The following is a 23800-nucleotide window of genomic DNA, read 5'->3' on the forward strand; positions in this document are numbered from 1 at the left end:
AATGTAGATCGACCATGAATCTCTCTCTCTCTCTCTCTCTCTCTCCACTGTAAGTGGATGTAACTCGACCATGATTCTCTCTCTCTCTCTCTCTCTCTCTCTCTCTCTCTCTCTCTCTCCACTGTAAGTGGATGTAGCTCAACCATGATTCTCTCTCTCTCCACTGTAAGTGGATGTAACTCGACCATGATTCTCTCTCTCTCTCTCTCTCCACTGTAAGTGGATGTAGCTCGACCATGATTCTCTCTCTCTCTCCACTGTAAGTGGATGTAGCTCGACCATGATTCTCTCTCTCTCTCCACTGTAAGTGGATGTAGCTCGACCATGATTCTCTCTCTCTCCACTGTAAGTGGATGTAGCTCGACCATGATTCTCTCTCTCTCCACTGTAAGTGGATGTAGCTCGACCATTATTCTCTCTCTCTCCACTGTAAGTGGATGTAGCTCGACCATGATTCTCTCTCTCTCCACTGTAAGTGGATGTAGCTCGACCATTATTCTCTCTCTCTCCACTGTAAGTGGATGTAGATCGACCATGAATCTCTCTCTCTCCACTGTAAGTGGATGTAGCTCGACCATGATTCTCTCTCTCTCCACTGTAAGTGGATGTAGCTCGACCATGAATCTCTCTCTCTCTCTCTCTCTCTCCACTGTAAGTGGATGTAACTCGACCATGATTCTCTCTCTCTCCACTGTAAGTGGATGTAGCTTGACCATGATTCTCTCTCTCTCTCCACTGTAAGTGAATGTAGCTCGACCATGATTCTCTCTCTCTCTCCACTGTAAGTGGATGTAGCTTGACCATGAATCTCTCTCTCTCTCTCTCTCTCTCCACTGTAAGTGGATGTAACTCGACCATGATTCTCTCTCTCTCTCCACTGTAAGTGAATGTAGCTCGACCATGATTCTCTCTCTCTCTCCACTGTAAGTGGATGTAGCTCGACCATTATTCTCTCTCTCTCCACTGTAAGTGGATGTAGCTCGACCATGATTCGCTCTCTCTCTCTCTCTCTCTCTCTCTCTCTCCACTGTAAGTGGATGTAGCTCGACCATGATTCTCTCTCTCTCCACTGTAAGTGGATGTAGCTCGACCATTATTCTCTCTCTCTCCACTGTAAGTGGATGTAGCTCGACCATGAATCTCTCTCTCTCTCTCTCTCTCTCTCTCTCTCTCTCTCTCCACTGTAAGTGGATGTAGCTCGACCATGATTCTCTCTCTCTCTCTCCACTGTAAGTGGATGTAGCTCGACCATGATTCTCTCTCTCTCCACTGTAAGTGGATGTAGCTCGACCATGATTCTCTCTCTCTCCACTGTAAGTGGATGTAGCTCGACCATGATTCTCTCTCTCTCTCCACTGTAAGTGGATGTAGCTCGACCATGATTCTCTCTCTCTCCACTGTAAGTGGATGTAGCTCGACCATGATTCTCTCTCTCTCCACTGTAAGTGGATGTAGCTCAACCATGATTCTCTCTCTCTCCACTGTAAGTGGATGTAGCTCGACCATGAATCGCTCTCTCTCCACTGTAAGTGGATGTAGCTCGACCATGAATCTCTCTCTCTCTCTCTCTCTCTCTCCACTGTAAGTGAATGTAGCTTGACCATGATTCTCTCTCCTCTCTCTCTCTCCACTGTAAGTGGATGTAGCTCGACCATTATTCTCTCTCTCTCCACTGTAAGTGGATGTAACTCGACCATGATTCTCTCTCTCTCTCTCTCCACTGTAAGTGGATGTAACTCGACCATGATTCTCTCTCTCTCTCTCTCCACTGTAAGTGGATGTAGCTCGACCATGATTCTCTCTCTCTCTCCACTGTAAGTGGATGTAGCTCGACCATGATTCTCTCTCTCTCTCCACTGTAAGTGGATGTAGCTCGACCATGATTCTCTCTCTCTCCACTGTAAGTGGATGTAGATCGACCATGAATCTCTCTCTCTCTCTCTCTCTCTCTCTCTCTCTCCACTGTAAGTGGATGTAGCTCGACCATGATTCTCTCTCTCTCTCCACTGTAAGTGGATGTAGATCGACCATTATTCTCTCTCTCCCCACTGTAAGTGGATGTAGCTCGACCATGATTCTCTCTCTCTCTCTCTCTCTCTCTCTCTCTCTCTCTCTCTCTCTCCACTGTAAGTGGATGTAACTCGACCATGATTCTCTCTCTCTCCACTGTAAGTGGATGTAGCTCGACCATTATTCTCTCTCTCTCCACTGTAAGTGGATGTAGCTCGACCATGAATCTCTCTCTCTCTCTCTCTCTCTCTCTCTCTCTCTCCCCACTGTAAGTGGATGTAGCTCGACCATGATTCTCTCTCTCTCTCCACTGTAAGTGGATGTAGCTCGACCATTATTCTCTCTCTCCCCACTGTAAGTGGATGTAGCTCGACCATGATTCTCTCTCTCTCTCTCTCTCTCTCTCTCCACTGTAAGTGGATGTAACTCGACCATGATTCTCTCTCTCTCCACTGTAAGTGGATGTAGCTCGACCATTATTCTCTCTCTCTCCACTGTAAGTGGATGTAGCTCGACCATGAATCTCTCTCTCTCTCTCTCTCTCTCTCTCTCTCTCTCTCTCCCCACTGTAAGTGGATGTAACTCGACCATGATTCTCTCTCTCTCCACTGTAAGTGGATGTAGCTCGACCATTATTCTCTCTCTCTCCACTGTAAGTGGATGTAGCTCGACCATGAATCTCTCTCTCTCTCTCTCTCTCTCTCTCCACTGTAAGTGGATGTAGCTCGACCATGATTCTCTCCACTGTAAGTGGATGTAACTCGACGTTGACGCTCTCCCTTCCTGGTCTCTGGTCCTCCCTCGTTCACCCTGACATCATCTGCTTGGTTTGCTGGTTTCAGGACTTTCGGTGTAAAGTTTTCCTTTGGACAGATGAAGCTCTGAGACAAAGGTAAATAGATCATTGATCGCTCGATTGATTGTTCTGATATTTGAGCTTCTGATGCTCAGACAGTCTTAGACTCTGTGTGTGCAGACAGGTTGTGTTTTGTCCTCTCTGATTTCCGATCCGTTGGTGCTCTCTCCCTGTTAAAAAGGAGTTCTTCCTTCCCACCTTCGATTGCCCCTCTAATATTGTAGGCTCTTTGACTGCTGCTGTAAACCCGAGCTGTATACATAAAGTTAAATTTTGCCTGAATATAGGAAGCACGGGACCTGAGTGATTTAAGTAAATCTGTTAATGAGCTTGATCTTCTTTAAAAGCAGCCAATCAGAAAGCTGCAGATCAAGTCTTGACCTCTCAGGTGTGTGTGTGTTTCCATGGTTACCATGATTGGATTAAAGGTGTCAGCGGATGCCCTCTGTGGGTTCAACCTGAGCATGTGTGGTCATAGTTACATACTCTGCTCTATCTCTCCTGATGCCATGACTGAGGCAACACATTTGCACACACCATCATCGGTTATTGCACAACATGCATGTCTCTGGACAGCCTCTGGTGGCAGCCAGACAAACCAGTGAAAGCCTCCACCTGCTCTTCAGTTGCTGTACCTAAGGGTCCAAACTTTAGGATTTATGTTCTCTGAGGAGAACCAGTCACAAATGAGCTACAGCTAAGGGTCCTGTTTCAGAAAGCCGGTTCACTGAGGCTCAAGTCCTGAAGGGGGTCATGGTTCATAGTGGTCCTACACAAGCGGTCCTAGTCCCTTAGGAGGTTGAAGGTTTCCAGTGCCTGGTGGTTTGAGTGTTCAGCTTCAAGTCATCACAGTCTCTAATGTGGACTCAGACCTACCTTCAGATTAATTATCCCCAGAGGGAAGCATCTCTGTGACATCACCTGGAGACTCATCACAAACCCCACAGAGTCACAGCTGCAGGAGGTCAGAGGAAATGTGGTCGTTTCAGAGGTTTTGACAGTCAGCTTTCAAACGCTGATACAAGCAAGCATCCCACGTGTGGTTAACTGCATCTCATTCATAGTTACTGTGGAAATGACACTTAAGTCATGTGATGTCAAACAGAAGGTCTTCTTCTGAGGGTTTATTGAAGTATTCTCACCTTAAAACAGAGCGTGGTCCTCTGTGAAGGGGCCAGCAGGTCCCTGTGACCTTATCACCTTGGAGCTTCTACATTGTCATCATCTTTTAACGAAGCACTACGTAGGCCTCTAAATTCTTAATCTGTTATTCACTTTAATACCTAACAGGAGCAGATGTTAAAGGTAAGATGTTACATCATTCAGGTGGCAGGCTGGTCGTATAAACTTACAGATCATGTGATTCTGGCTACCCACAGCCCACAGTGACGCAGTGGTTAGCACTGTTGCCTCACAGCAAGTCCTGAGTTTGATTCCACTTTGAATTTGACTACATGTTCTTCTGCTGTCCATGTAACTGTGACATGTGACTGCATTGCGTCCAGAGGAAGCCAAACCCCGTAAAAGCATCAGTGTACATATGCAATGTTGGTCTATAAAATCTATTTAAAACAATAGCTTGCTCTTCTGTTTTGACTGGTAAATGTGTGTAAATGTGTTTTCAGTGTTACAAACAAGTGATTCATACAGATTTCTGATGCTTGTCTCCTCTGAGTTGTATGTCCAGCATTATTAAGTCTTATTACAGACTGCCAGAGCCAGTCCAGTGTTCCACAACCAGTGGATTCAGCCTTCCTCCTGAATCCGAGGGTCGACTACAAATCTCTTTTCCAGAACACTGGCACACACTTTCCCAGGAAAGCTGTTGAGTGTGATCCCTCTGTAGTTGGAGCACACCCTCTAGACCCCCTGCTTAAACAGGGCAACCACCATCTGGTCTGCCAATGTAGAGGCAATGCAACACTGCAGAAACGTAACCTTCAGCACCTTCTCAGTCCCCCAGCAGGACAATAGAGTTCCTTATTGGAGAGTTATTGAGCGTTATTACCCCCACCCAGTGACTCTAAGAAGGCTGGATGGGGTGCTGGAGAACTCTGTAGGGTCATTTGGCTCATACACACAAACAAAAATTAGGACTCATTCCACGACCACAAGGCGCAGGGAACCACCGGGGAAAACTCCAACAGCAAAGGCAGCCAACCGTGGCGATACATGTAGTACCACTCTGTCCGTGCCCTCACATCGAGGGCAACTCCAGAGGGGAACAGAGTCCAGGTCATCTATAGGAAACTGGTTGAGAACCAGAGCTATGCACTGAGGTCATCACATCTTAACCTCATGCACCAGCTCAGGCGCCTTTCCCACCAGAAAGGCGACATTCCATGTGCCACAAGCCAGTTTTGGAAGCTGAAAATCGGAGCGCCAGTACATCAGACTGTCTGGGGTGGCTGTAGCTCAGGTGGTAGAGCGAAAGCTTGGTGGTTCGATCCCTGGCTTCCTCAGTCTGCAAGCCAAATATCCTTGGTCAAGATCCCAAATTGCTCTCCGATGCATCCATCGGAGTATGAATGTGTGTGAATGTTACTTAGAAAGCACTTGGAAAAATGTGCTTGTGCGAATGGGTGAATGTACAAGTTGTGTACAGCGCCTGAAGTGCTCAGAAAGAGTAGAGATGCGCTATATAAGAACCAATACATTCACCATTTACCATCTAAGCACCCAACCCTACAGCCCCTCGTGTGGGTGGTAAGCCCACAGTCTTAAGCCCTGTCTTTAAAATGAACTGACATTGCAGGTTAAGTAATTCATTACGTGGAGGTTTCAGGTTCCTTGTTAACAGACAGTAGTTTGACAAACCTGAATCAGTTTTTTTTTGTTTCATCTTTGTTCAGACGAGTTTGTGTTCTTGTTGACTTTCTAAAAATCTGTCTGAATCTCTGGCAGGTTGTCAGGATGCAGCTTCGATGGTTGCTAGGGGCGTGTCTGTGGTTGCTATGCATTGAAGAGGTTCGGACAACAACCTTCAAGATCGCCTTGGTCGGTCCGTGGTCATGTGACCCGTTGTTTTCCCGGGCGATGCCGACAGCAGCGGTCACGCTGGCGTTGTCCAGGTTACGGACTGACACCAGTATGAGCAGAGGGTACTGGTATGATGTCAAAGTGCTGGACGAGGACTGCTCTGCCTCCAAAGGTCTGTTATCCAATCAGCCAATAGGACCTTAAAATAAAGTTCAGTAAAATATTTAGAAAGAGATTACCAGTTACAGTTATGGTTAGTTACACTAGAACAAAGTGCTACAGGGTTAACCAATCACACAATGATGAGTTAGCAGCCAATTATTAGACCCCCTGTTAAAAGGGTTTTTTTCTTTCCCACTGTTGCCAAAGTGCTTGCTCATAGGGGGTCATGTGATTGTTGGGTTGTTCTCTGTATCTGTTATTGTGCGATCTACTATACAATATAAAGCGCCTTGAGGTGACTGTTGTTGTGATTTGGAGCTTTATAAATAAAATTGAATTGAATGAACAATCAGAACACATTTAATAAAACCTTTAATTTGAAAAGTCTGCTTGTTAGTCACATATTAGACCACCTCCAAAGGATCATTAGACATTTAATCAGTCTTATCAACATACGCTTATTTGAAGTGTGTTTATCAGCTTACAGACTGGAGTAAGTGAACAATTTTTTATTTTCCTTATTTTTATTTGTGTGATATTTATTTGACCTTTGACCTTTTTATTTTAGCTCTGACCAACTTTGGGGACTTTGAAGGTTATGGCTATGCCTACATTGGACCCTTTAATCCCGCCCTCTGTCACTCTGCCTCCCTAATGACTGAGCATTGGGAGGCTGGACTCGCCTCTCCCGGTTGTCTAGATGCTGACTGGCCAAACCTGCCGCCACTGACTCCTCCCACCAGAGTCCTGTTCACCGTGCTCAGATTTTTCGGCTGGGCGCATGTCAGCATCATCACAGGTAAGGGTTTGACATCACAGTCAGAGTGGTGGGGTGGTTCTCACCATAATCTCTTCATTCAAACTTGTGTTACTTTAATTTAGTCTGAGCCGGTTATTTGATCTGAGCTTCATCATTTTAGACTGTTACACTCATATATTAGGCCCCCTTTGTTTGATTTTGGTGGTTTGACTTTTACTGCCCATCGGACTATAACTGCAGTGGTTCATTGGGACATCACAGAAGTGGAGGTGTTTTCTGTGAGGGCTTTAACTTAACCATTGTTACTTATGAGCTTCTGAATGGAGATAGAAGTGAGAGCTAGACCCAGTTTAACAGTATTGACATGTTCACCAGGACTCTTTCACCAAGGAAACTTCTTGCTGACATGAAATCCTCTCTGCCAAAGTAAAGTACAGAGATAGACAGAGACAGCTGGAGGTTCAACAGATCCACTGACCTTCTGATCCTCCAAGTCTGATTTCACCATTCTGAAGGAAAAAGGAGACATGGACCGAGCCCTTCTCTTTATGGACCCATCCAGGAGGACCTCAATTGTCCTGGTTGTCTGATTCCAACTTATTAAGGACAGCTTCTTAAAAGCTCAGATGATCTCCACGATCTTTGGTTCTTCATCATTTCAAACCAACCATCAACTAAATGATCCACACGAAACCTTGATGTCAGGGGGCACTCATTCGATTAATGTCCAGACGGCTGTGATCATCTCGTCTTCTCTGTGAGAGTAAAAAACAGAGCAGTGTCAGGTCAAGTGGCTTTATTGTCATTGCAACCATGTGCAGTATGAAACGAGACAGCGTTCCTCACACTGTTTCTCTCACTGTTCCTCTCACTGTTCCTCACACTGTTCCTCACACTGTTTCTCTCACTGTTCCTCTCACTGTTCCTCACACTGTTCCTCACACTGTTCCTCTCACTGTTCCTCACACTGTTCCTCTCACTGTTCCTCTCACTGTTCCTCACAGCGTTCCTCTCACTGTTCCTCACACTGTTCCTCTCACTGTTCCTCACACTGTTCCTCACACTGTTTCTCTCACTGTTCCTCACACTGTTCCTCTCACTGTTCCTCTCACTGTTCCTCACAGCGTTCCTCACACTGTTCCTCACACTGTTCCTCTCACTGTTCCTCACAGCGTTCCTCTCACTGTTCCTCACACTGTTCCTCACACTGTTTCTCACACTGTTCCTCTCACTGTTCCTCTCACTGTTCCTCACACTGTTTCTCTCACTGTTCCTCACACTGTTCCTCTCACTGTTCCTCACACTGTTTCTCTCACTGTTCCTCTCACTGTTCCTCTCACTGTTCCTCACACTGTTCCTCACACTGTTTCTCTCACTGTTCCTCACACTGTTCCTCTCACTGTTCCTCTCACTGTTCCTCACACTGTTCCTCTCACTGTTCCTCACACTGTTCCTCACAGCGTTCCTCACACTGTTCCTCACACTGTTCCTCTCACTGTTCCTCACAGCGTTCCTCTCACTGTTCCTCACACTGTTCCTCACACTGTTCCTCACACTGTTTCTCTCACTGTTCCTCACACTGTTCCTCTCACTGTTCCTCACACTGTTCCTCACAGCGTTCCTCACACTGTTTCTCTCACTGTTCCTCTCACTGTTCCTCACACTGTTTCTCTCACTGTTTCTCACACTGTTCCTCACACCGTTCCTCACACCGTTCCTCACACTGTTCCTCACACTGTTCCTCACACTGTTCCTCACACTGTTCCTCACAGTGTTCCTCTCACTGTTCCTCACACTGTTCCTCACAGTGTTCCTCACACCGTTCCTCACACTGTTCCTCACACTGTTCCTCACACTGTTCCTCACAGTGTTCCTCTCACTGTTCCTCACACTGTTCCTCACAGTGTTCCTCACACTGTTCCTCACACTGTTCCTCTCACTGTTCCTCACAGCGTTCCTCACACTGTTCCTCTCACTGTTCCTCAGACTGTTCCACACACTGTTCCTCACAGCGTTCCTCTCACTGTTCCTCTCACTGTTCCTCACACTGTTCCTCTCACTGTTCCTCTCACTGTTCCACACACTGTTTCTCTCACTGTTCCTCACAGCGTTCCTCTCACTGTTTCTCTCACTGTTCCTCACACTGTTCCTCTCACTGTTCCTCTCACTGTTCCACACACTGTTTCTCTCACTGTTCCTCACACTGTTCCTCACACTGTTCTTCTCACACTGTTCCTCTCACTGTTCCACACACTGTTCCTCTCACTGTTCCTCTCACTGTTCCTCACACTGTTCCTCTCACACTGTTCCTCTCACTGTTCCTCTCACTGTTCCTCACACTGTTCCTCACACTGTTCCTCTCACACTGTTCCACACACTGTTCCTCTCACTGTTCCTCACACTCTTCTTCTCACTGTTCCTCTCACTGTTCCTCACACTGTTCCTCTCACACTGTTCCTCTCACTGTTCCTCACACTGTTCCTCACACTGTTCCTCTCACACTGTTCCTCACACTGTTCTTCTCACACTGTTCCTCTCACTGTTCCACACACTGTTCCTCTCACTGTTCCTCTCACTGTTCCTCAGACTGTTCCTCTCATTGTTCCTCTCACTGTTCCTCTCACTGTTCCTCACACTCTTCTTCTCACTGTTCCTCTCACTGTTCCTCACACTGTTCCTCTCACTGTTCTTCTCACACGGTTCCACACACTGTTCCTCTCACTGTTCCTCTCACTGTTCCTCAGACTGTTCCTCTCATTGTTCCTCTCACTGTTCCTCTCACTGTTCCTCACACTGTTCCTCTCACCGTTCCTCAGACTGTTCCTCTCACTGTTCTTCTCACTGCTCCTCACACTGTTCCTCACACTGTTCCTCACACTGTTCCTCACACTGTTCTTCTCACTGTTCCTCACACTGTTCCTCACACTGTTCCTCACACTGTTCCTCTCACACTGTTCCTCACACTGTTCTTCTCACACTGTTCCTCTCACTGTTCCACACACTGTTCCTCTCACTGTTCCTCTCACTGTTCCTCAGACTGTTCCTCTCATTGTTCCTCTCACTGTTCCTCTCACTGTTCCTCACACTCTTCTTCTCACTGTTCCTCTCACTGTTCCTCACACTGTTCCTCTCACTGTTCTTCTCACACGGTTCCTCACACTGTTCTTCTCACACTGTTCCTCTCACTGTTCCTCTCACTGTTCCTCACACTGTTCCTCTCACTGTTCCTCAGACTGTTCCTCTCACTGTTCTTCTCACTGCTCCTCACACTGTTCCTCACACTGTTCCTCACACTGTTCCTCACACTGTTCTTCTCACTGTTCCTCACACTGTTCCTCTCACTGTTCCTCACACTGTTCCTCACACTGTTCTTCTCACACTGTTCCTCTCAGTGTTCCTCTCACTGTTCCTCACACTGTTCCTCACACTGTTCCTCTCAGTGTTCCTCTCACTGTTCCTCTCACTGTTCCTCACACTGTTCCTCACACTGTTCCTCTCACTGTTCCTCACACTGTTCCTCTCACTGTTCCTCGCACTGTTCCTCTCACTGTTCCTCTCACTGTTCCTCTCAGTGTTCCTCGCACTGTTCCTCTCACTGTTCCTCTCACTGTTCCTCTCACTGTTCCTCACACTGTTCCTCACACTGTTCCTCTCACTGTTCCTCACACTGTTCCTCTCACTGTTCCTCTCACTGTTCCTCTCACACTGTTCCTCTCACTGTTCCTCTCACTGTTCCTCACACTGTTCCTCTCACACTGTTCCTCTCACACTGTTCCTCTCACTGTTCCTCACACTGTTCCTCACACTGTTCCTCACACTGTTCCTCTCACTGTTCCTCACACTGTTCCTCTCACACTGTTCCTCACACTGTTCCTTTTGTGAACCTGCACGAGGTCTGGCTGACAGCTTTTACCCAGCATTTGCGTAAACATATGCATCACCCCGGCAGTTTGTTTAAATTGTGATCATCTTTGTTGTCTTAATTGTTTATCAGTGTTTCCTTTCTCCATCTCTTCTCCTCTGTTGTGTAGCTGCCACCGACCTTTGGGAGAGCACCGGACAGGAAGTGGCCTCTGCGCTCCGGGCTATGGGTTTGCCGATTGGGCCGGTGGTTACCATGGAACCAGGCAGCAAAGGCGGGGCTCGGGAGGCGCTGAACGAAATCAGAGAAGCCGACAAGGTCAAAGGTCAGAGCTAAGAGGTGATCGTTAAGCTGCATCCCTGAACTGAACACATCAGATCAGAGAACTTTTTATTTCACCTTCAGTGGTCATCATGTGCATGAGCTCTGTCCTGATTGGTGGAGAGGATCAGAGGGAGGTACTGCTGGCCGCCCTGGAGATGGGGATGGTTTCCAATGGTTACGTGTTCATTCCCTACGACGCCCTGCTGTACGCGATGCCCTATCAGGTAACGACCAACAAGTTCTCAAGGAGGTTTTATTCCATTTTCTCCGATCCTCAAAAAAAAAACTGAGTCAAGCAAACTTTTCTTATTTACCACCCATACACCACCCCACTGTGTTTACATATTAACTGATGACATGTTTAACTAAAGGCAGAGTTCTGATTGGTTCCCTCCCTCTCTGTTTTATCCAATCAGCACACAGTCTTCAACCAGCTGACCAATAGCACGCAGCTACGTCACGCCTATAGTGCCGTGCTGACTGTTACCATGGCATCCGACCAGAGTTTCTATGAAGCTTTCCGCGAGGCTCAAATGAGCCGAGAGATTCACTCGGGTGTCTCCGCCACAGAGGTAAACAAACAAACAACAACAAACACGGGCTTTAATGTGCTGATGGATTCAGAGGTAAACAAGTAAATAACGTGTAAACAATGTGTACGTCCCCAGTAAACGAGAGAATCTAATGTGACAAAGTGTTGTCCTGTGTCTGCAGGTGTCTCCTTTGTTTGGGACTATTTTCAACATGGTCTACTTCGTGGCAAAGGCAGTGGAAGAGCGCCGTCAGGCGGGGAGTGGACACTGGGTGACGGGCAATCAGCTCATGAAATCAGATGGAGGCTTTGATTTTCAGGGTTTCAATCAGGTCACACAGATTTCAGCACTTGCTAGCTGAGTAACTGATGGAGTTGCTGCTTTCAGTATCAAAGCTGAGATAAAAGACGTTCTCCTCGTTTCCTTCAACAAACTGCTCCAGATCAGATAGACTCGTGACACTCAGAGGGAGAGAGGCAAAAACTACAACAAGGCACACTTCACGGTTTTTAAAACTATGACCTAAAACTCAAGTTTTGTTTTGTGGCAGTGAAGAGTTACTCGTGACTGAACCTTCTAGTGTCAGATGACTCTGATCTGGGAACAGTTCGTTCTGATTAAGTTAGACAGACTAATTGAGTCTCTGTGTCCACAAACGCAAGAGTTTTAATAATTGTTTTTCATCACTTAATACAACATAATCACATCTATCCCGTCGTTAAGTGTTTGCATGAAGTTCTCTAAGGAGCTTGGAAAGATTTTCAGTGCATACTGAGAAGAATAGAAACCTCAACACTGAAGTTTACCGGAAACCGACACACATGGACCAGAACCTTTGACTCTGAAGTTCTCCAGAGGCAAAGAGGTAAAGAACTAATCATTTGACCCCGATGACCCAGGGTGAGAGCTAAAACCTGCAGGACACCGGACCTCGAGGCCTGGAGTTTGAGACCCCTGAATTAGAGGATCAATAATGGGTCAACAACCCTCTTAAGGGACACTCCCACAGACGCTTTTCTTTCCAAGCTCCTTAGACCATGATGACCTGGATGACTAAGAAACGTCACAGACATTTAGAATAAAGTTAATAAATTAATAATTTCTGAACCACAGAATTTGATTTGATCTTTTTTGTTTTGCATCATCATCATTTTCATCATGTCCTCACCTTAAACTCAATGGTACAATCAGCTCCTGTCTTCTTCCCTTTCAGGTGTTGTATGGAGGTACTGAGGGGCGTGGCCTGCAGGCCAGCTACGTAGTGTTGGACAGCGATGGCGACCGCCTCGTCCCAACACACTCACTCTCTCCGACGCACACCGACGGGACGACCGGAGGTCTGAGACCGCTGAGCCGTTCCTTTGTCTTCCCGGGAGGAAAACCCCCCTCAGCCAGCTTCTGTTGGTTTAATCCAGATGAGGCCTGCAGTGGAGGTGTGTTTACTGACCCACAGAGAGGGTGGGAGCTTTGTGCTTCAGTTCAAATGAGGTCTTAATTACACCTGTAGTTTCTGTATGTGTCGTGATTTAGTGTTCACGTTGACAAAAGGTTGCTGTCTGGCATGGCTATAAATGTGGAAACCTCTCCACTCCCTGCAGGTATGGGCGCTGTAACTGTGCTCTTCCTCTTCCTGTTGTTCTGCACTCTGCTTGGAGGCCTTTTCTTTTGGAACAGGTTAACACACAGGCTTAATCTCACACACTCCTCTCTAACGTACCTGGTGCTTAGTCTGCTTTCAGTCTGGTTCTCGGTCATCCCGGTCATGGTAGTCTAAGAAACTTGGAAAGAAAAGCGTCTCGACTTCTTTAAGTTTCGTGAAGACGCAAAGCTTCTTGAGCTCTAACACCAAATGGTGGAATGACCGAGGTTTTAAGCCCTAGTGGGAGCTGTCCCTGGAGAGGGTCGTTGACCCATTGTTCATCATGTGACTCATCACATGAGCCGAGGTATTAGTGATGTGTTGGTCGTGAACAAAACGGCTCTTAGAGCCGACTATTTGAAGCTCCTTATTGGGAGCCGTGGGGTTTTTTCTTTCTCCCTCTCTCTCTCTCTCGCACTTTTTCCCGCTTCACTCAGCACGCGAGCCTTGTGCTGGGCAGAGGGGGGAGGGGCGGTAGTTACACTCAGTAGCACAGGAACAGAGCGGGAGGGAGAGAGAGAGCAGGGACAACAACGTCACATTAGAAAGGTATAGTAATCATCCACAACTATTTTCAGTTGCAGATGATAAAGGATTCAGAAAGTTTATTCATGCAGGTCCATATGACAGAGAATATGCATCTTCTTTTTGTTTTCATATTATAATTTATATTTAATTGTGTTGTGGTTTGCAGTGTTTTGTGTTGTTTCACTTTAAATTTGTTTAAAAGGAAAAAGCTGAAAATTTAAATAGTTAAAAGTTGAACTGTAAGTAATTGGTTTTTGTATTATATGATTTATTTATTACATTTTATGTGGAGTGAATAAATAAAGTATATTTACGGTGGCCCCTACAGACAAAACACGTACAAAAGACAACAGAAGTGCTCCAGGATGCTAGGGGGCAGTGTTGAGCTTTTGTTACCTAGTGGCTACACAAGCCAGGAAGTACCAACGACCGGATTTGGTGTGTGGTAGTAACAGGTAAATGAACATTTGTTTAAATTATTTGAATATATATGAGTGCCTGTGTATAAATACACAAACAATACCCACATGCTTTCAATTGTGTAATTTAAGTGATCTAGTAGCTCTGCTTTGGAAGTTCAGTTAATGTTAGAAATGTGTTTTGGAGTTTGTACGTGTTTTGTCTCTAGGGGCCACCGCATATATTTATATATAAACATATAAATAAAACCACATTTTATTTACATTAGTAATTTCTTTTGTGCATAATTTTATATTGTTGTTAATAATAAATTAATTAAAGCAACAAAACAACCTGAAGAGCCGGTTGGGAGCTGAAAGAGCCGGGTCTCTAAAAAGAGCCGGAAATCCCATCACTACGAGGTATGAGGGTCATTTTTAGCAGACGTAGCCAACCTTTACATGGAGGAAGTAGAAAGTATGACTCTTGGCAGCACCTCGCCACTGGTGCAGACACGTGTATGCCACCTAACAGTTTGCTGTTTCTGGACTGTGCCGTGCACATTGAGGAGAATCGAAATCTCAACATTAAAGTTGACTGTAATAGAGAGAAGATGGATGATTTGAAAGAGGAGTGAAAGAAGCCATCTATGTCCACTGTGAATGACCATCTTTGAACAGAGGGCGGGGCTTATCACACCAACTGTCGGCCATCTGTAATCCAGTCTCTGATGCTTCCCAGGTGCCCTAAGGTCTCACAGTGGGTTCACCCAAAACCTCTGCTTATAATGACTCACACCCACCTTGGCTCATGTAATGAGGCCATGATCAAGAGTGGGCCAATGACCCTTTTAAGAGGCCACTCCCACTAGGGCTTGAATACCCGGGACTCTCCACTATATAGTCTTAGAGCTAAGGAAGGTTTCTCAGACAGAGCCTCTTTAAGAAACTTGAAGAAGTCCAGTAGTTTTTCTTTCCAAGCTTCTTGGATTTCTGCTGCTTAGTTAAAACAAACAAACAAACAAACAAACACACAAACACACAAACAAACACACAAACAAACACACAAACAAACAAAAAAGCCATAACCACCCTGAACTCACTGACGACATCGTTTCACCCCCCAGTCCAAGGACTTCCTTCCATACACAATCGACCATCACCACTGTGTAACACTTAATTTAAGTGCAATGACCCACACTGTAAATATATAACACTACTTATGTTTTCATGATATGTGCATATCTTATATTGTTTGAATTGGGACTGTTCGTATGTATATAGTGCTGCAGAACTGTGCACCTTTCTTTTCTCACGTGTCTCTGGACAGGAGTACTAAGGGAGCCGTGACAGCAACCAAAATGATCCTTACTCTGGACGACATCGTCTTCATCGATACTCAAGTCAGCAGGAAGGTCAGAGAATGTTTACTGGTGGTAACTAGTGTTCAATCTGGTACCATTGCTGGTACTGGTGCATCTGTAGTTCTGTAGAAAACTGGGAGCAGCGGGAGTACTAACAGCGAGGCATGTTTGACTAATGAGCTAATCGATGAGCTGATCAATGGGCTGATCAATAAGTTGATCAGTGAGCTGATCAGTGAGCTACCTTTGGTCAGATTGTTGTTGTTTCCATAGAAAGTCAACGATGAGTCCATCATGAAGAGTCTTTTGGAAATGAAAACTCCATTGCGATCGCTCGCTCGAAGTTATATCCTCACAACACCCGAGAGCTCCAACATCGGGATACTGGAGGTATTACCTGCACCTGTGTGAGCCTACCTGTCCTGTCACATTCCCTGATTGGCTGTGCTGTTTTCAGGGTGACTGGGTTTGGCTGAAGAAGTTCAGTACTGGAAAAACACCAACAGAAGCCAATCAAACCACCCAGAATATGTTCAGCCAGGTATGATGAGCAGAAAATCTACAATAGAAACACAACGGACACAGATTCTATTTGTTTCTGTGTTTTCTGTTCTGTTGTATGGCGCTACCATCTGTACGTGAAACAGATTAACAGTATTGCAGTATTAAGAGTATTTTCTGCCTGGTGTTCAGTTGCGGGAGATGCGACACGAGAACCTAAACCTGTGCCTGGGTCTGTTTGTGGACTCGGGGATCTTCGCCCTGGTGGTGGAACACTGCCCCCGAGGAAGTCTGGCAGACCTGCTGGCTGACGGCAACGTGAGGCTGGACTGGATGTTTAAATCCTCACTGCTCATGGACCTCATCAAGGTACTGCCGAACCCCCTGTCCCTGGTGTTCACTTATATCTGCTATGAGTAGTGGTGGTCGGGGGATGAAACGAAAGAAGTGAGTTCATTAGATAATCACTGTTTGTACAATGCTGCTACTTATACAACAACTGGTGCTGTGAGCATTACTCACACTAGTACTCTCTTATTATTAATAGTGCCATGATAAAACACTGCTGTCCTAATGAAGGATCTATGAACTAGTCTGATGAAGCTCAGGTTTCACGACTCGACTTCTAAGTCAATTAATTATGCAGCTCTATTCGACTTTATCTATGATCTCTTTAAAGACTGTTTCATTTCTGATCAGACCGATCAGGTTACTGATATTTGTGTTTGTTTCAGGGCATGAAGTACCTTCATCTGCGAGGTTTGACTCATGGCCGTCTGAAGTCAACAAACTGTTTAGTTGATGGTCGCTTTGTTCTGAAAATAACAGATTATGGACTTCCTATGATCCTGACATCCCAGGGGATCAGCATTCCTGAGGATCCACACGGTAGAAACATGAGCATGCTCAGATGTTTGAAGTTTATCTCAGACGCTGTATCTCTGCTTACACGTGTGTTTATGTCAGAGGGCATATTAAGACTCTCCATCCTAACCCTAACATTAACCCTAATCATGAGCAAAACACAAACCTGTTCCAATAAAAACTGCAGCTGTGTTTCTCTTCCCGTCTCTCAGACATGCTGTGGACAGCTCCGGAGCTTTTGAGGAATCCGGTCTCAGGAGGTTCGTTTGCTGGAGATGTCTTCAGCTTCTCCATCATCATACAGGAAGTGATCTCCCGCACACTGCCATATGCCATGATGGACATGCCGGCTCATGGTGAGGGAGGATGTCTGATCAGCTGTGTCTCTTATAAACCGTCTGTCTCTTATAAACAGTCTGTCTCTTACCACCTGTCTGTCTCCCAGAGATCGTGGAGCGTCTGAAGCAGCCTCCTCCTCTCTGCAGGCCGATCGTTTCGGTCGATGAAGCTCCTACCGAGTGTCTCACGCTGATGAATGAATGTTGGAATGAAGACCCGAGTAAGAGGCCGAGCTTTGATGACATTTTCAAACAGGTGAGCCGAGTCTCACTGCTGCCACCTGCTGCCTTCTACAGGCTCGGGGTTATTTTCTGATTTCATCTCGACTCCTTCGACAATCTGTTTGCAGTTTCGAGGTATCAGCAGAGGCAGGAGGGCCAACATCATCGACTCCATGCTGCGGATGTTGGAGCAGTACAGCTCAAACCTGGAGGATCTGATCCGAGAACGAACGGATGAATTGGAGATTGAGAGAACCAAGACAGATAAGCTGGTGGGGCAGCTCCTGCCAAAGTAAGACTAAAACAGTAAATTACTAGTAATAATTAGCAGTAATGTGAACTGGAGGTGGGGTCAGAGTCTCTGATGGGTGGGTGGATAAGAGTCCTTGAGAATAGAACTGTGTCGTTGGGCCTCGTTAATGAAGTTCGCTGCAGACAAGAATGAAAGGTCCTCATGATGCAGACTTTGGTCCTGATGGGACGCCGACTCCCGAGAGAGGAGTGGCCATGCTGGGAGGGTTTAGCCTGGCTCGGGGTTGTGGAGTTGCACAGGTGCTAATGAGAGGGCATGCTGCAGCCAATCACTCCTCAGGCTATGAATGATGAGCTGCATTGTGCATTTGGAGGAATGCCCCAACATTATCTTTGGTGAGTTTAACTTGTTGCTGTATCACAGGAAGTTCGTCCTCCGTTGTGCTCTTTTGATTTGAGCCTATTTAGCTCTCTGAGGACCTGTGAGATGATAGCTGCTGGCAGGCTGAAAGGTAACCCTGTCTTACTGGAATCAGACAGGATCATTGATATGGTTGGTGCCAAGGTTTTCGACTCCACTGGGGGCAGATTCTGACACCAGGTCACCAGATTGTTGGGTCTAAACTCAGACCCCGCTGTATCTAAGACTTATTCCCATGAAAGAAAAGCAAGGCAACAACGTTCGATTTCTTGCGCAAGGGAGGCCTCTCGTCTGTGACCAGCACGTTGAAATGACCACACTGGTGGCCTCCTCTCGCCGCCTTTTATTGACAAACTTCAAACAATAGTTTACAAAACACCTCCCCTTGCAACCCCCCTTTGGTTACAAAGACAAGGCACTGTATGTAAATGTATACACTGAGTGTGTGTGTGTGTGTGAGAATGTGTGTGTGTGTGTGAGAATGTGTGTGTGTGTGTGTGTGTTTGTTGGTTGGTCAAAGGGTCATAAAACCTAAAAGCAGGAACAACATCCTTGGTCATAAAGAGGGTAGTCTTCCCCCACACCCAATGTATGGTTTACCAAAGATAACACAGTGAAACCATACAAAGGGTAGGAAGCTCTACCAAACATCAAACAGATCTTCAAGTTAGGATGTATCTACAATAAAACCTCCCCCAGCACAGAGTGGCTGGAGAGGTGGTCAGGATCAAAGGAATGGCTTTGATCCTACTGCTTAAACTAAGACTATACAAATTTAAGAAACACAATGGCAACATTCAACAATTAGACTTAACACAGATAGTGACTCTTTCAACCGTAGTTGGATTCATCCCCATTCAGCCAAAACATAGCAGGTTGAGCATGGTAATCACGTTCCAGTCTCCTGGACTGTCAGCACTGGTTATCTTCCAGGCTGTTTCGCTGGCAGGCAGCAAGTCTATGATCCCCCTGCAAGAGGAGTACATTTAGGCAGGAGGATTTGTTCTTTGGCAGACCAGGATGATGATGGCGTTAAAAGTGGAGCTAAACTGGAATCCATTATTGGTTCCTGCGGAGTCCTGGGTTTGAAGGATGAACTGGAGAGCCATGTTAAACTTCTGGCCTGTATTTTGGCTGTTTGCTGCATGGTTACACTAAGCAATGAAATTCTTACTTTGCGAGTTCCCATTTGTTCCAGGTCTGTGGCTCAAGCTCTGAAGAAAGGGAAACCAGTCGAACCTGAACATTATTCGGACTGCACCCTTTACTTCAGCGACATTGTTGGATTTACAACTATTTCTGCTCTGAGCGAGCCCATCGAGGTACAAACTGTTTGAACTTGTTTTTGTGCATTTCATTTTTCAGTGTTTCACTAAACCCGTGTGTGTGTAGGTGGTCGACCTGCTGAATGACCTCTACACCATGTTTGATGCCATCATTGCTCTCCATGATGTGTACAAGGTAACACACTTCCATTTAAAACACGTGTCTGACCTAAACAGTAAAGATTTCTCTTCATTTCTGGATTATCTGAACAAAGACACATGAAATTTGGTTCTGGTTTTGTTATAGGTGGAAACTATTGGAGATGCCTACATGGTGGCTTCAGGTGTTCCCAACAGGAATGGGAATCGACACGCAGCTGAAGTGGCCAACATGTCTCTGGACATCCTGCACTCGATAGGAAACTTTAAGATCAAACACATGCCCGAGATTAAAGTCAAAATCCGCATCGGACTGCACTCAGGTACACCTGTCGACCGTTATCTGCTCATTCAGTACCAGGACGTCAGGAGAGGGTTCATTTATCAGTGTAACTACTATACTATCAGCTTTCCTCATCTGAAGAATCCAGAGTATGTTCAATGTGTCTCAGGTGTAAGTCACTCTTACTGTGGACACGTGTGGATGAGATTAGTGAAGCTCGACGTCTGTGGGCAACTGCTGAAAGATTTAGAAATGTCAGGAGTAGTGAGTAGAAGTGTCTGTTGACAGAACTGTTTTGGGAGACCTCAGGGCTGGCTCAAGGTCCTGCCTCATCAGCAGCTGGTGCTCAGACCACAAGGATGGGAATGATATTTGAACCAGTCAGACTGGATTACAGTACCAGTTTTGGACAAAACAGTTTAATGGTTTTTCTTTTTAGATTCTTGCTGAAGGCATCAACTAATAATGAACACATGTTGAATTATGTAGTAAATCAAAAAGTGTGAAATAACTCAAAACACGTTTTTTGTTTTATATTTTAGATTCTTCGTAATATGCAGACTTTGCTTTGATTACTGTGTAACCTGGACGTGTGTCCCTCTATCCTAATGAAGGGATCCACCCTACTGGCCCCAAGTGTAATATTTACAATGTTCGGGTCTCGGGCCTCCCAGTGAGAATCACCACGAGGCTACTCCGAGGCGCACTCACTGAGCCTCTAGGTTCTGAAAGGAGATTGGCAGCAGCAGACTAAATGGAAGCAAACAAGGCCTCCAGCCCACACAACACTGCTGATGGGAATTCTGAGTCTTTTTAGGCTTGGCTCACTAAAAAGAGGAAAACCATGACTGAAGTAATGATGGACTGTTGTTTCTCTTTATTTAGCTGATTGGTTTTTGCCATAATATGAATTGTAACAGTTGTCAAATATGTCTCTCAGCTGTGTACCAACCTGATTTCTGCACAACACAACTGATGGTCCCAACCCCATTAAGAATGCAAGAACCATTCTTAATTAGGGGGCGACCGTGGTGCTGGGGGTTGGGATGTGCATCTGTAACCGGAAGGTTGCCAGTTCGATCCCCGGGCTCTCTGTCCTGGTTGTTGTGTGAGGGGCCGATGGCGCGATATGGCAGCCTCGCTGCTGTCAGTCTGTCCCAGGGCAGCTGTGGCTACAACTATAGCTGCCTCTACCAGTGTGTGAATGTGAGATTGTAAAGCACTTTGGGTGCCTTGAAAAGCGCTATATAAATGCAATCCATTATTATTATTATTAGAACCAATGAACCCTGACAGGCTCACCTGTGAGGTGAAACCATTTCAGGTGACTACATCATGAAGCTCATGGAGCAGGATAAGGGTTTGCAGCGCTGTCAACAAAGCAAAGGGCAGCTACTTACAGGAATCTAAACTATAAAACATATTCAGTGTTGTTTTGCTGTACCCTCAATCATCCAGGTGAGTAAATCCAAAAGAGTTGATTCTGTTCATCTGAACGTTCTCAGTGGGAGAAACGTTTCATCATCATCAGGTGACTTCTTCAGTCTCAGCTGACTGCAGGTTTCCAACCTTATAAACATGCATTTGCATAATGACTGAAACCAGCCCACTGAAGGAACAATGGGCTGGGAGGTCAGTTCCTTCATCATTAATACTCACGTTGTCATGTGGGCTGCTCCTGCCGGGAGCGGTGGAGGAGCTGCTCCAACCGGAGATGGCAGATGAGGGGCGCAAGGGTCCACACCGACTGGAGAAAGAGGAGCTGCTCCAGGAAGGGCTGTTCCAGCCGGGAGTGGTGGAGGAGCCTCATAAGCCAGAGGTGGATGAGGGGCGAGAGGGGCTGTGCCTGCTGGAGGCAGAGGCGCCGCACGGGGAGCTGTGCCAGCCGGGTGGCTCCCCAGCCTCAGTCGGGCGATGGGGGTATTTGGCGGGGCGTGGCCTGCGGTGCTGTGCAGGGAAGGTGGACACACCTGCACGGCATCGGCAATCTTGCCCCGCCAACTTAAAAATGGGACTGGTTCCTGACTGGGGTCTGTTGGTGATGTGCATTGAGGAATAAACATATACAGAACACAACTGGGTCATTGTTCATTCATGCTGGTTTCAGTTACTGTGCAGATGTACTGTTTATAAGGTTGGAGAAAGCTGAGACTGAAGAAGTGACAAAGCATTTCTCACACTGAAAACACTTCATCCTGCATCCAGTTGAACATAATCAACTTTCCTGGCATATTTAAACTTGTTAATCAGTGTTTTCTTTGCTACATAATTCCATTTGTCGTGCTTCATATATATGAGGTCTTGAGTTTGTATCAAAAGTAGTAAAACTAAAGAAAAACCATTAAATGAGAAGGCGTGTCCAAACCTTTGACTGGTAGTGTATTTGTGTTCCCAGCTAGTTTGAATGTAACCCTACATCTCTGATTAAAGTATGGTAATAATGGTTCCTGAGGTTGTCAGTGGTGTTAGTGCCAGGTAAAGGTCTGGCCCTTCCTGTCTTCAGGTCCCGTGGTAGCAGGTGTGGTTGGACTCAAGATGCCCAGGTACTGTCTCTTTGGAGACACGGTGACCACGGCCTCACTCATGGAGTCCTCTGGGCTACGTAAGTAAAATCTTTGATCAATGGTTGGATCACTGAGAGACCACCCTGAAGTCTCTCCTGTCTGCATTTAAATTATGTCAGAATCACTAGCTTCCTCCTGAGTTGTGGTGTGACGATGTGTTTGTGGTCTGCAGCTTACAGGATCCACATCAGTCTGAGTACGGTCAAAGTCCTGACCAGTCTGAAAGTGGGATACCACATAGACACCCGGAAGGCGCAGGTATGCCAATCTAAACAGACCTGAAGCAAATCCAAATGTAATTGCATGACGCAGTAGCTGTGGATGCTGTTAGAAAACACGCAAAATGGTGATAAAGGCAGCACGCTGGCTCGGGTATTAGCACTGTTGCTTCACATAAAGAAGGTCTTGAGTTCGATCCCACCCCCTGCCAGGGCCTTTCTGTGTACTGGGTACTGTGGCTTCCCACAGTCCAAAGACATGCAATTAGTGAGGTTATGTTAATTGGAGAATCTAAACTGGTCATAGGTGTGACCACGAAGCTTAGCCTTGAATCAGGCTGGCGACCTGTCCGGGGTGTACCCTGCCCCACCCCTGCGACCCTGATGAGGATGAAAGAGAATGGATGGTTTATAAAACCTTATCTCAGAGGTCAGGTTATTACCCTCAGGTTTACTGTAGTCCAGTCTGACAGGTTCAGAGTCTGGTCCAGATCCCACCCTGTCCACAGTTAGTCAGCCTGATGCCAGTCCGTGGTGGGACTCGTTGATGTTTGGATGCTTGTGTTGCAGGTTAAGGGCACAGAGGACACGTACTGGCTGATGGGTCGAGAAGATTTTAATAAACCTCTTCCTGTTCCTCCAGACCTCGCCGGAGGGTAAGAACACACAGCGGTCATTATCGATTACCAATAAAGTAATCCTTAAACTGAAACTCGCTCTCCACCCGTCTCTCTGTCAGGGCCAGCAACCATGGAATCAGCCTGGATGAGATTCCAGTCGACAGACGACAAAAGTTTCTGGACCGACAGAAGAAGATGAAGAAGTGACAACACACACACAGTGTCATCAGCTGATGAGACCCTCTCAAAGACATCTGAACCCTGGAGATCTTCAGCCTCCCGAAGGCTGTAAAGTCTGAGTGCACAAACCAATCATCATCATGGGCGCTAATTTCTACTTCCTGATTTAACTGGAAGTCCTCTTTGATTGGTCGCTGACATCGCTTCTGTTTGACTAGTGGAATTTGTCCCTCACACTGTCTGATGTTTTACAGTTGTATAGAAACTGACTGTTACCATGGTGACTGTGATGTGTTAGTGACCTTGAAATAGAACAAGGGTTGTTCATGTCCAATGAATGCTGGGTAAATGACTGTTAAAGAGTGGATGCGTGACAGATGTTGTGTTGATCAATAATCGGTTCTGCGCACTGACGCTGGCTGCATGCTGTCGCTGTTCCTCATGCTTCTTTAAAATGTAAATGTTCCATTAAACTCTGAGGTAGACTCAGTGCTTAAA

General features: G+C 46.1%; 1 protein-coding gene across 2 annotated transcripts; it reads left to right on the forward strand.

The window, feature by feature from the left end:
• Positions 1–5779: 5779 nt before the first annotated feature.
• Positions 5780–23329, forward strand: LOC146634700 (retinal guanylyl cyclase 2-like). Of its 2 annotated transcripts, none has more exons than XM_085350470.1 (23): positions 5780–6017; positions 6576–6806; positions 10799–10954; positions 11035–11177; positions 11370–11525; positions 11668–11817; positions 12700–12919; positions 13085–13160; positions 15382–15466; positions 15689–15805; positions 15873–15956; positions 16109–16290; positions 16635–16804; positions 16993–17136; positions 17226–17374; positions 17469–17632; positions 19212–19335; positions 19406–19474; positions 19586–19760; positions 22224–22322; positions 22457–22542; positions 23073–23158; positions 23242–23329. In XM_085350470.1, the coding sequence occupies exons 1-23, from the start codon at positions 5780–5782 to the stop codon at positions 23327–23329; spliced, it is 3192 nt and encodes a 1063-aa protein (XP_085206596.1). The 2 variants fall into 2 exon arrangements, with proteins under 2 accessions (XP_085206596.1, XP_085206597.1); XM_085350471.1 differs by having other exon boundaries at positions 16109–16285; positions 16651–16804.
• The last annotated feature ends 471 nt before the right edge of the window (positions 23330–23800 follow it).

This window comes from Diplotaxodon limnothrissa, linkage group LG3 (genome assembly GCF_057381915.1).
Source record: "Diplotaxodon limnothrissa isolate DT_005_m linkage group LG3, D_limnothrissa_male_GT1.1, whole genome shotgun sequence".
In the NCBI taxonomy this organism is placed as follows: Eukaryota; Metazoa; Chordata; class Actinopteri; order Cichliformes; family Cichlidae; genus Diplotaxodon; species Diplotaxodon limnothrissa.